This window comes from Nomascus leucogenys, chromosome 11 (genome assembly GCF_006542625.1).
Source record: "Nomascus leucogenys isolate Asia chromosome 11, Asia_NLE_v1, whole genome shotgun sequence".
NCBI classification, from domain to species: Eukaryota; Metazoa; Chordata; class Mammalia; order Primates; family Hylobatidae; genus Nomascus; species Nomascus leucogenys.
The window spans coordinates 20,813,433-20,827,094 of NC_044391.1; the positions used below are offsets into that span (position 1 = coordinate 20,813,433).

The following is a 13,662-nucleotide window of genomic DNA, read 5'->3' on the forward strand; positions in this document are numbered from 1 at the left end:
TACTAGATACTGTCTTAACTACTGAAAATACAGTTAGGCTTAAAATAAATATCCTTTTCTCTATGGAGCTTAACATCTAGATCTCTAGCCAGAAGTAATGACTCCAGTGTGGTCTACCAAATTAGTAGAGCCCCAATTTGTTGGTATTTTGTTTTAGTTCTTAGAAAGGAAATAAGAAATACGTTCTTTTTTTAAAAGTTTTATAAGGAAGATATTGCTGCTTTTCTGGTAGAAATTTTACTCTGGAAATAATTTTGTATGATACATTTTCATTAGATCAAGAATATCACCCATTTATGCATGAAGGAGGAAAAAAATGATAGCCTTTTTATTTTCTAGTTTCTAATATGGTGAGCTACAAAATTTAGTCTTGTAAGTTATTTTCCACTAAATAAAGCAATGCTTCAGTCTATCCTTTATATCATTTATGTTTGTAGAAGACTTTAAGGCAAAAGGGGAAATGCTGGCTAATAAGAGAAACACTGATAGCTAATAGTTATTCAGAACCTACTATCTGCTGAGCCTTAAACACCTTCCAAGTATTAAGTCATTTAGTCCTCTCAACAAACTTAGGAGGTTATAGGTATTCTTATTATCCCTGTGTATCAGATGGGTAGAACTCAGTCTAAGAAGCTAAATAATTATTCCTGGCCACAAGTGGCAGAGCAAAAATTTAACCCAGGTTCTATAATAGAACCCACAATTTTAACCAACATGCAATACTCAGAACAGAATTTTCAACATTTTTTTTTATCTAGAAACATAAAGCTACTTCTGAAAGAAGCTTTTAAAGAAAGCATAGCATAAAGAAGGGAGTATTGCCTTGCTACTTATCAAGACCTGTGATAAAGCTATAGTAATTAAAATTATGTGGTACTGGGTCATGGATAGACCAATGGCATGGAATATATGGAAGGCTGGCATTCTGAGAGATGATATTGCCAATCAGTGAGGGAAGGGTGGTGTTGGGGCAGTTGGTCTTCCAATATAAATGAAAAAATAAATGAATAAATAAATAAATAAATAAATTTTTCAATAAATGAAAAAATAAAAATTAGACCTCTTCACTTTGTTTTTTCTAAAAATCAATTGCAAAAGTAAAAATGATGTAAATATGAAAAGTCATACAGTGAAACTCTTAGAAGAAAACATGGTAAAATATCTTTTTGCTAGATATCAGGGTAGGAAAGGTTTCTTTAAAAAGACTCATGAGTTTAAGGTATAAGAAAAGACCAATGCATTTAACTACTGTAAAACGTACAAATGTCTGTTTGACAAAATCTAAATGAAATACTAATTTACAAATTGAGAGATGATATTTACTACCCCTGTGACTGATAATAGATTAGAATCCAGGTTCATAAAGAATTCCTATATATCAACAAGAAAACAACTCAGTAGAGAAGTATACAAGGACTAGGGACTGCCATGTCACAGAGAAAACCCCAAATTTTCAAAAAACATTTAAAAACTCTAAATCCCATTGGCAATCAGATCAATGCAAATTAACAACAATAAACTACCATTTCACATTTAACAGATTTCATGGGGGAAAATCAAGGCCAGGTGCAGTAGCTCACACCTGTAATCCCAACACTTTCAAGGCAGGAGGATCACTTGAGGCCAGAAGTTCAAGACCAGCCTAGGCAACATGGTGAGACCCCATCTCTTAAAAAAAACAAAATCAGCTGGTCATAGTGGCACACACCTGTAGTCCTGGCCTCTTGGGAGGCTGAGGTGGGAGTATTGCTTGAGCCCAGGAGACTGAGGCTTCAATGAGCTGTGAACATACCACTGCACTCTAGCCTGGGCAACAGAGCAAGACCCTGTCTCTTAAAAAAAAAAATTAACTCATCTTATACATTGTAACTATATAAACACCTTGGAAAACAATTTAGCACCTTTAGTAAAATTCAATGTGGATGTATCCTATATTCTGGTCACATGGAAAAACTCCTCTCAATGGATATAAGAGGACATGAACCAGAAAGTTTATTTTAACAGTTTATACTAGTGAATGGATAAACTATAATTCATTTATAAAAATGAATGCTGAAGCCAATTAAAATGAACAATCTAGATCTACTTGTGACAATGTGAATAATTTTTAAAATAAACATGTTGAGTAACAGAAGCAAATTGCAAAAGATACATATAATATGATACATTTGAGTAAAATTCTAAAACACATACTTCTATTCTGAGAATAGTAAGAGGGAAAAGGGGTAATATTTTATTTCTCTAAAAAAACTAAAGCAAATATGACAAAATTTTAACATTTGTTTAAACTTTTGATAGATGTATAAGGTATCTGATATATTTAATTTGTTTATTTGAAATGTTTTTGTTTTAAATTATCACTTTTTCTCCACAGATCCGTTTTTCAGTCATGGTAACAGTTTTCATGGTTCAGGTGGCCGAGGCAACAAGTTTGCCCAGATGCGTTACAGTTTAAGACTCCTGAGAGCCATGGTCTACCTTGAAGATGAGACTGTAAACAAAGATCTTTGTGAAAAGGGAACAATTCAGCAAATGATAGGTAAAATATAACACGGTGGTTTACTGATGAAAGAGGAATACTTTTAATAGTAGTAGTTTTGTTTGAAATGTTTTTCCAAAATTTATTTTGTCTTTATGACAGAGAAACTCCTGAATATTTTCTTGATTTTTGTTTCATATTGTTGCTATAAATCACTGTGTCTTCTTATTGAAATATCATACTCACTAACCCTTTAAACATTTATTTCTTCAACTCAGATATCATTTCATTTAGGATTATCTTTATCTTTTTTTAGAATGGGCTATTGTTATGTTTTATTCTTTTAGTAATAAAGGTCACCACTTTTGACCAAGCCTTTTGGAGCTATTTTAAAACAGGATAACATGGCATGTTCCAATGCATGTGTCATAACAGAACATTGATACGTTGGTATTTACAGAAATGTACAGGGGAGTTTCTTCTCTGATATGAAATATCACAATATCCTTGACTTTTAACTTACACTTGACTATGCTAGATGAGAAAATGGAAATTATGGATATCATAGAAAGATAGCATGTGTTACCCTATACGTCATCAATTAGACACTTAATGAGTATCTCCTAAAATAAATACACGTAAACTCAGCGTAAAATTCAGAACCCCTAAACAAAAGCTGCCTTGCCTTTTGTTATTTAAAAAATAAATAATTCTCTAGATCATACCTTTCCTTGACTTTGAAAAGAGCTATTTCAGTCATTCATATTCAGTGATTGCTTCACTAGTCAATTATATAATCTGCTAGATGTCAATTAATTATAAATGCCTACTCAAAAAATCTTCTACTTGTTAAATTAAGGTGGTTACTCTTCCATCATTAGTGGAGTGGAGTGGTGCTCTTCAATAATAATAATATAGGAAATAGCAGGAAATCGAAGTATATTGAAAAGGAGCTAGGTGAAAACATTTACCTTTTTGCCCAGTTTGTTTGGGATGAACAAACCTGAAAGTACATTTTATCATTCCTGTGCACATTCTGTTGCACAAAACTCAGTCTAACTAGAGGAAATCCAGGAAATGTAATCTTTCATATGTCTAGGAAGATCTCTTAATCCTACCTGCACTAGGGAATAGGGTAGAGAAAAGGGAAAACAAATAGCAATGTTTTTTTTCTTCTTAGAACCTTTTCCCTTTAACTGGAAAGAAGCTGATCTTTATGTTAAGTTCTTAGAGGCAGGGACCTTGTCTTATTGAGTCTAACATGGCTTTGTAGTAGTAACGTGCTTAATAAGTAGTAACTAGATTTTAAATGTAAATGTTTATACACTTCCTGGGTACAGTGTACACTGCTTGGTGACAGGTGCACCAAAATCTCAGAAACCACCAATAAAGAACTTATCCATGTAACCAAAAACCACCTATTCCCCCAAAACTATTGAAATAAAATATAAATGTTTATATACTTCCTATGTAGACACTGGGGTTACAAACACATATAGAGCAGGACACTGAGGACCTTTTCCTTAATGAGAAAATAGAAACTACATATATCATAGAAAGATAGCATGTGTTAGCCTACACGTCATCAATTAGACACTTAATGAGTAGTACAGCGTAAATGTTACAGAAACTAAGAGGCTTGGGTAGTTTTCTGTGAGGTAAGGGTAGTTTAGAGGTGGAAAAGAAGAGAAGGCCTTCAAGCAAGGAAATACCATGAACAGAGAGACATGGTCCTGAAATATGCATGGTGATGTGTTCAGAACTAGTTTAAGAGGAGCCAAAGTTTTATGAAGATAAATAACACAAGATAGGTTAATTGTATAATCAGAGGCCAAGATGGAATGAGTTTTGAGTGATTGACAGTAGTTCGAACTTCATCCTTTTAAGGCATGGAGAGCCTCAAAGTGTTTTGATTAGTGAGGTTATACGTACAATGTTATGTTTTAGGAAGAAGAATCTGGGAGAAATAGAATGATCTATAACAAGGAGAGAATAAAGGCAAGGAGTTGAAGGGTACAGAAATATGAGCATTATACTATGTGTTACAGGCAGCAGGGAAAGTTTCTGCCTGCACCCAGGTAGGAAGAAGAATGAGATGATCTAGAAAGAAGAAGCAGACCTATGGCCAGTCAAACTGGATTCCCAGAAGAAGTTCCTGATAAAGCGATATAGGCCCCTCTATCCATGGCATACCCCAGCACTGGGCCTCCAGCAGGCCCATCTAGCCTCTCTTAGGGTCTGATCCCCCACCTGTAATTCATCCTAATGGGACCTAGAGTAGTCACTCAGGGCCAGTTATGGAGATAGGCTATGATTTCCGTGGCCCTTCTACTTTGGAACATAGCTCCATACTTTCCCACTAATGCGAGTTACCCCTTTAACAGAGAAAAAGTGACTTTTTTTCTTTATTTAAAGCTTAAAAAAATCCTTTTTGAGGCAAAAGTGTATCATGAATATCATTTCATCAGTGTTAGTAGCCATCTTCAGTCCTTTTCAATTTCAATTAGAAGCAAAAGAGGGATTTTAAAGGATATGGAATACTGTTACCTAAAGTTGTTTAAAACACCTTCAGTTAGACATAAAGGAAAGATGCAGAAAGCAATAACAGGAATAGAAAACACACCTAAAGAGATCTGCCACCTTTGCTTAGAATTGACCCTGTTAACCATGAGGAGAGGAAGAGATTAGGCAAACCACAGTCAGGAAATTTGGTCATATATTTGCAAAGGCACTCATTTCCTACCTCATGAAACTCTGCATATTTTTAAACACAGTTTGCTGAGCAAAGTTTCAGGTTATTGGGGCATCCTTTAATGACATACTATTAATTCTGAACTAGAATTTCTATATATGTGAGGCTATGGATTACATTGAGAAGTTCTATATATGTAGGTGGGGCTACTGATTGTATTGAAAGCTCCAGGAATTCATTTATCATCTTCATTTTGCAGCCTCTAGGTTACTATGCAATGAAAATACTCTCTTCTAAAATAGTTTTTCTAGGCTGGGCATGGTGGTGCATGCCTGTAATCCCAACGCTTTGCGAGGCCAATACAGGAGGATTACTTGAGCCGAGGAATTCAAGATTAGCCTGGGCAACATAATAAGACCCTGTCTCTTTATAACAAATAAAAATAAATAATAAAATAGAAGTTTCTCTAGCCAAATAAACTTTTTAGAAGAGATTTCCAAACAGTAATTGATCAAAATAAAAGTAGTGTCCAATAACTATACATTCTTTAAACGTTTTCATACCAGGAATCTTTAAAAATATAATAAGCAAGCCTAATGAAAAGGAAGAAGCCATTCTTTTGGAAATCCAGTCTGATATATTACTTATCCTATCTGGTCTTTGTGAGAATCACATTCAAAGGAAGGTATGTATGCCTATGAAAGTTTTGTTCAGGTCTCCCAGTCACCTAACACTATGAACTATTTTTGGAAGTCTCTATAATTGTATTTAATTTTGTGAAAATTTAATATTTTTGTTAATAATTAGAGCATAATTATATAAAGTAAAGGGTACAGAATATACAACAGTATACACCCATTTAACTAATACGCCCAATTAAAACAGAGAATATTTCTATCTCTATAAAATTTCCTCATCTCATTAGAAGCCATGCCCCCACTCGCTTCTAGACAAACTACTGTTCTGTTTTCTATTCCTATAGGTTGGTTTTGCCTATTCTTTAAGTTTATATGAATGGAATCGCACAGTATTTACTCTTTTATGTCTGGATTCTGTCACCCAGCATCATATTTTAGAAATATATCCATGTTGGCCGGGCACGGTGGCTCAGGCCTGTAATCTCAGCACTTTGGGAGGCTGAGGCAGATGGATTGCCTGAGGTCAGGAGTTCGAGACCAGCCTGGCCAACATGGTGAAACCTCGTATCTACTAAAAATACAAAAATTAGCCAGGTGTTGTGGTGTGCGCCTGTAATCTCAGTTACTCAGGAGGCTGAGGCACGAGAATTGCTTGAATCTAGGAGGTTACAGTGAGCCCAGATCTCACCACTGCACTCCAGTCTAGGTGACACAGCGAAACTCCATCTGAAAAAAAAAAAAAAAAAATTAAAGAAAGAAATATATCCGTGTCATTGCATGTATCAATAATTCATTTCTTTTTATTGCTAAATAGTATTCCATTGTGTGAATATACCAAAATGTGTTCATCTGTTCCCCTATTGATAGGCACTTGGGTTGTTTTTATTTACAGCTATAATGAATAAAGCTTCAGTGAATATTCTTGTACTAGTCTTGTACTAGTGGGTATAATGCCTTCATTTCTCTTGGGTAAATATCTACAGTTGGAATTAATGTATCACAAAGTAGATGTATCTTTATAAGAAACTGCCAAACAGTTTTCCAGAGTGGGCTGTACCATTTTAAATGTTGTTTGGGGTTTGAATTGGGTTCAAACCTAAAGCCAAAAGTTAGAATGAGATCTTAATCCCCTTTTATCTTTTTTAGCTCCATAGTGAACTCTGAGTCTCAGAGACTGATAATTTAAATGTTAAATAGCAAGGGATGGAATTGGAAAGATAAAAACAAAAAATGATGGTTTCAATAGATAGATTTTAAGTGAATGCCTGTTTAGCTCCAAGCTTTGATGCAACTTCTCATTGTATTCTACCACCCTGTGCCTGGGCTCCTCTGGAAAAATAATCATAATCTTGCTTACTGGGAACCAGAACTGAACAGCAAGGCAATGAGAAGGGTAATTAGTAAGAGAAAAATATTAAGTGGTTAAAACTTCACATAAATTATTAAATGTTTTAACTACATTTATATCTTATTTCTCCCTTGGGGTCATTAGAAAATCTTGCTTGATAGTTCTTACTATCTAAGAATTGATCTGACATAATGCTAGACTGCATTGATTATAATATTGAAGAAAATCAAGGTGCAAGTTTTATGACTTTTTTTAGGAGAAAGGGAATAAAACAAAAAATATCAAGGGATATTATTAAGCTGGCATGTTGATTGATGCCCCCTCTTAAAATGATTAATTTTATAATAATTTGTTTTAAATTCCTGAGAACAAGTAAGTACAGTTTTTTAAATTGCAGTAAAAATAGTATTTTTCTAACAATGTTGCTGTATTTCTCTGGTAAAAAAAAGCAATATTAGGGGACCGATAAAGTAGGAAAGGGAGGAATTATTTATTTATTTCAAGAAATAATTTAAAACAAATATCTTAAACAGGAAATTTTCGGAACTGAAGGAGTAGATATAGTTCTTCATGTGATGAAAACAGACCCCAGGAAGTTACAGAGTGGCTTAGGCTATAATGTACTGCTTTTTAGTACATTGGACAGCATTTGGTGAGTATTGCTATAATCAAATTAGGTAGACTCACAGCAGTCATGCATCACTTTACAACAGTGAGGATACATTCTGAGAAATGTTTCCTTAGGCAATTTTGTCTTATGCAAACATTATAGGATGTAGTTACACAAACAGATGGTATAGCATACTACACACTTAGGCTAGATGGTATAGCCTAAAGGCTACAAACTCTATGTCATGTTACTCTACTGAAGATTGTAGGCAATTATAACACAATGGTAAGTATTGTGTATCTAAACATACCTAAACATTAAAAAAGGTACAGTAAGACTACAGAATAAAAGATAAAAAAAATGTGTACACTTGTATAGGGCACTTATAAATGGAGCTTGCAGTACCAGTTGCTGTGAGTGAGTCAGTGAGGGAATGGTGAATGAATGTGAAGGCCTAGGACCTTATTATACATTACTGTAGACTTTATCAACACTCTACATTTAGATTACACTAAACTTACTTTTAAAATATTTTTCTTTTCTCAATAAATTAACCTTAGATTACTGTAAATTTTTTTTACTTTATAAATGTTTTCATTTTCTTTAAGTTTTTGGCTCTTTTGTAATAACATTTAGCTTAAAATACAAACACATTGTATAGCCATACAAAAATATTTTCTTTCTTTATATTTTTATTCTAAAAGTTTCTTCTGTTTTTTAAAAAATTACATTGTTTTTACTTGTTAAACATTTTGTTAAAAACTAAGACTCAAACACAAATTAGCCTAGGCTTATAAAAAAAATTTGTGTGCATATATTTTATTAAACATCATAGATATTTCTGTACAGTATACACCTAGATGTAAAAATGCCCAGATTTGGGCATTTTTATGTCTGTTCAGCTTTAGGAGATAATACCAAAAAATTTTCCAAAGTACTTACATCAATTACACCTTTCCCAGTAGTGTGGTGTTTTCTCCTTTTTCCACACCCTTACCAACACATTGCGTTGTGTCTTTCATTGCAGCCATTCTTGTGGACTTGTGCCAGTGTCTCTTTGTAGTTTTAATTTTCATATTCCTGATTGCTAGTGAGTTCATTTGCCATTTAAATAGCCTTTTTTGTGTGAAATCCCTACTCAAGTCTCTTGCTCACTTTTCTACTGAATTACCTATTGTTTTTTAGAGTTCTTTATATGTCCTGGATATGAGCCTTTTTCTGTTATATGTTTGTCAAATATATTCTGCCACTCTGAGGCTTACATTTTCACTCTCTTCACTCTCTTTTTGTTGAACCAATAGTCTTAATTTCAGTGTGGTCCAATTTACCAGTCTTTTTTTATGGTCAGTACTTTTAGTGCCCTGTTTAAACAGTCTTTCCTTACCCCATAGTCATGAAGATCACTGCCTATGTTTCTTCTAGAAGCCTTATTGTTTTGCCCTTTACATTTAGACCTACAATCTACCTGGAATTGATTTGTATGTATGGTGTAAGGTGAGGTACAAGTTTTACTTTTTTTGTATGGATGTAATTCAATGCTGTTTTTGGATAAACCATCCTTTACCCACTGCTTTGCAGTACCTTCTTTGTACAAATCAAATGTTCATATATATTTGGATCTATTTCTAGGCTTTCTGTGCTGTTCTACTGGTCTTTTGTCTATCCTTCTGTAATGTGCTATTTTAATAATTAGGTCTTTTTAATTAGACATCTGGTAGAGTAAGACTTTCTACTTTTTCCTTCCCCATTAAGATTGTCTTAGCTTTTGCTGACCCCTTGCATTTGGATATTACATTAGTCAAAATTCCCTAGAGAGACAGAACCAGTAGGAAAAAAACATAAAGAAAGAGACATTGAGATTTATTATAAGGAATTGGCTCACACAATTATAAAGGCTGAAAAGTCCCAGGAACTACTGTCAACAAGTGGAATACCCAGGAGTACCAATGGTGTAGTTCCAGTCTGAGACTGAAGGCCTAAGGACCAGAAAACCCAGTGTTCTGAGTGCCAATCTGAAAGCTGGATGCTTGAAGCCCAAGAAGAGCAAATATTTCCATTTGAGTCTGAAAGCCTGAGTCCCAGCTCAGCAGTCAGGCAGAGGAGTTCCCTCTTACTCAGCCTTTACATTCTGTTTAGATCTTCAGTTGCTTGCATAAGGCCCACCCACATTAGTAAGGGCAGGCTACTTTATTCGGTTTACTGATTAAAATATTAATTACTTCCAGAAACACCTTCACAGGCACACCCAGAATAATGTTTGCCCAAATCTCTGGCCACCCCAGGGGTAAAACCTGGGACCACCTGAATGGGAGGAGCAAAGCTGATGGCATTTTATATACCAGCCTCTATCCTACTCCTCCTGAGTATGCACCATGATGAAACAGGCAGTAGAAACAATGTCTTTTCTTTTTTTTTTTTTTTTTTTTTAAAAAGGGAGCTATGTTTAGAAAGGGGACACAGGAAAGTGACCACAGCAGGCTTGCAATTTCTGGCAGGAACTGAGAATAGTATCTGTTGCTACCACCAGTGATAGCTTGTTCAGTCCACATTCCCTATCAGGAAGAAGAGTGCAAGTAGCCCCAGCAGCAGCTTTAAACCCTGATTCCATGTGAGCTGCACAAACCAAAGCAGGCACTTTAGCAAATTGTTACAGGAAAGGGGTCCTGATCCAGACTGAAAGAGAGGGTTCTTGGATCACACACAGGAAAGAATTCAGGGTGAGTCCAAAGGATAAAGTGAAAGCAAGTTAATTAGGAAAGTAAAGGAATAAAAGAATGGCTACTCCATAATCAGAGCAGCCCTGAGGGCTGCTGGTTTCCCATTTGTATGGTTATTTCTTGATGATATGCCAAACACGGGGTGGATTATTTATGCCTCCCCTTTATAGAACATATAAGGTAACTTCCTGATGTTGCCATGGCATTTGTAAACTGTTGTTGCACTGATGGGAGTGTAGCAGTGAGGACAAGCAGAGGTCACTTGTGTCAGCATGTTGGTTTTGGTGAGTTTTAACTGGCTTATTCACTGCAACCTGTTTTATCCCCAAGGTCTTCATGACCTGTATCTTTTGCGACCTCCTATCTCATCCTGTGACTTAGAATGCTGTAACCATCTGGGAATGCAGCACAGCAGGTCTCAGCTTCATTTTACTCAGCCCCTATTCAAGATGGAGTTGCCCTGGTTCAAATGCATCTGACATTTTCTCCATCCCTTTTATAAGAGAAGCCTTAATCCTTAGGGTTGCAGAGGAATGAAGATCTGTCTTCTGTAACATCTTTAGGCTAAAGAGGGGTGATGATATTCCTGCCTATCTATTAGGGTCTCTTGTGTTCAGGGTACAGGGGAACTCAGTCAGAAAGCATCGGTATGTCGAGGGTCATTCTTAACTCTTGAGTTCTGACAGAAGGTGATATCTGAAAGAGTAACAATTGAATATTAATTATTGATTAATATTGATAAAATTGAATAGAATATCAATTCTGGTTTTCACATTACCTAGCCCTCTTGATTCTTCTGAGCAGCAGTCAGAGATCATTGGTTGGTTCCCAGGAATGAGCAGCGTTAGCCTAAATTGCAGAAACAAACTTGATGAGACTAGAATCTAACAACAGGTGTACTATAGTTCCTGAAACATATTTCTCTCTCCAGTTTCCCATTTATCCTAAAGACAAATTCTAGTAAGACCAATTTGCTTTATTATACTTGGCCTGATTATTTGTATAAAGTGCAGTGAATAATTATTTGCCATATGGGCTATTTGAATTGGCTTTGATGGAACTCTGTTCCTTAAGGAATCTCAGGTAAGACTTTTTTAAAGCCAAGCCCAGCCATGGGTTTGTACCCTCACATACCTAAGAGTTTGGTAAATTTTTCTTCTCTTGAGGTCCCAAGATAATTTGGGGCTCCTGGGCCTGTCAGGAAGTGACATTCTTTACTTACCACAGGCCAGGAACCCTATACAGAGACTGTGTAGACAAAGTACCATGTTTTCCCAAAGGACTTTTATTGGCTTTACACATCAAGTCTGATTCCCCAAAGCGCACCATTCCAGTCAAAGCCTTAGTAAAATAATCAGTGTCTCCAATTGTGTTCTGTTGCAAAAGAAAACAGATTCTTATTATACTTCCTGTTGCAAATACCTGATTTATTAATTTATATTGCCATAAATTAAGAATACTCACAAATAGTTGTCAAATTCTGGAGAAATTGGGTAGAAAAAAGCAAATATGCTCCAAATTTTGTTCACACGAGCATACTTTACCCAATTGTTAGAAGCTGTAAATAGCTCCAAAGATGAGTTGTCTTGATTCTGGGGGGGAAAAAAGGATCAGCAATGTTTTTTGTTTTTTTTTTTGTTTGTTTGTTTGTTTTTTATTATACTTTAGGGTTTTAGGGTACATGTGCACAATGTGCAGGTTTGTTACATATGTATCCATGTGCCATGTTGATTTCCTGCACCCATTAACTCGTCATTTAGCATTAGGTGTATCTCCTAATGCTGTCCCTCCCCCCTCCCCCCACCCCACAACAGTCCCCGGAGTGTGATGTTCCCCTTCCTGTGTCCATGAGTTCTCATTGTTCAATTCCCACCTATGAGAGAGAACATGCGGTGTTTGGTTTTTTGTCCTTGCGATAGTTTACTGAGAATGATGTTTTCCAGTTTCATCCATGTCCCTACAAAGGACACGAACTCATCATTTTTTATGGCTGCATAGTATTCCATGGTGTATATGTGCCACAGTTTCTTAATCCAGTCTATCGTTGTTGGACATTTGGGTTGGTTCCAACTCTTTGCTATTGTGAATAGTGCCGCAATAAACATACGTGTGCATGTGTCTTTATAGCAGCATGATTTATAGTCCTTTGGGTATATACCCAGTAATGGGATGGCTGGGTCAAATGGTATTTCTAGTTCTAGATCCCTGAGGAATCGCCACACTGACTTCCACAATGGTTGAACTAGTTTACAGTCCCACCAACAGTGTAAAAGTGTTCCTATTTCTCCACATCCTCTCCAGCACCTGTTGTTTCCTGATTTTTTAATGATGGCCATTCTAACTGGTGTGAGATGGTATCTCACTGTGGTTTTGATTTGCATTTCTCTGATGGCCAGTGATGATGAGCATTTCTTCATGTGTTTTCTGGCTGCATAAATGTCTTCTTTTGAGAAGTGTCTGTTCATGTCCTCTGCCCACTTTTTGATGGGGTTGTTTGTTTTTTTCTTGTAAATTTGTTTGAGTTCATTGTAGATTCTGGATATTAGCCCTTTGTCAGATGAGTAGGTTGCAAAAATTTTCTCCCATTCTGTAGGTTGCCTGTTCATTCTGATGATAGTTTCTTTTGCTGTGCAGAAGCTCTTTAGTTTAATGAGATCCCATTTGTCGATTTTGGCTTTTGTTGCCATTGCTTTTGGTGTTTTAGACATGAAGTCCTTGCCCACGCCTATGTCCTGAATGGTATTGCCTAGGTTTTCTTGTAGGATTTTAATGGTTTTAGGTCTAACATATAAGTCTTTAATCCATCTTGAATTAATTTTTGTATAAGGTGTAAGGAAGGGATCCAGTTTCAGCTTTCTACATATGGCTAGCCAGTTTTCCCAGCACCATTTATTAAATAGGGAATCCTTTCCCCATTTCTTGTTTTTGTCAGGTTTGTCAAAGATCAGATAGTTGTAGCTATGCGGCATCATTTCTGAGGGCTCTGTTCTGTTCCATTGATCTATGTCTCTGTTTGGTACCAGTACCATGCTGTTTTGGTTACTGTAGCCTTGTAGTATAGTTTAAAGTCAGGTAGCGTGATGCCTCCAGCTTTGTTCTTTTGGCTTAGGATTGACTTGGCGATGCGGGCTCTTTTTTGGTTCCATATGAACTTTAAAGTAGTTTTTTTCCAATTCTG

General features: G+C 35.9%; 1 protein-coding gene across 2 annotated transcripts in view; it reads left to right on the forward strand.

Annotated features, from left to right (window-relative positions):
- CFAP69 (cilia and flagella associated protein 69) overlaps positions 1-13,662 on the forward strand; it is a 79,959-nt gene that overhangs the window by 36,914 nt on the left and 29,383 nt on the right. For both annotated transcript variants that reach the window (XM_003252387.2, XM_030822050.1), the window contains exons 13-15: positions 2,375-2,539; positions 5,738-5,856; positions 7,691-7,809. In XM_003252387.2, coding sequence (XP_003252435.1) covers positions 2,375-2,539; positions 5,738-5,856; positions 7,691-7,809 — 403 coding nt within the window. The remainder of the gene's footprint in view (positions 1-2,374; positions 2,540-5,737; positions 5,857-7,690; positions 7,810-13,662) is intronic.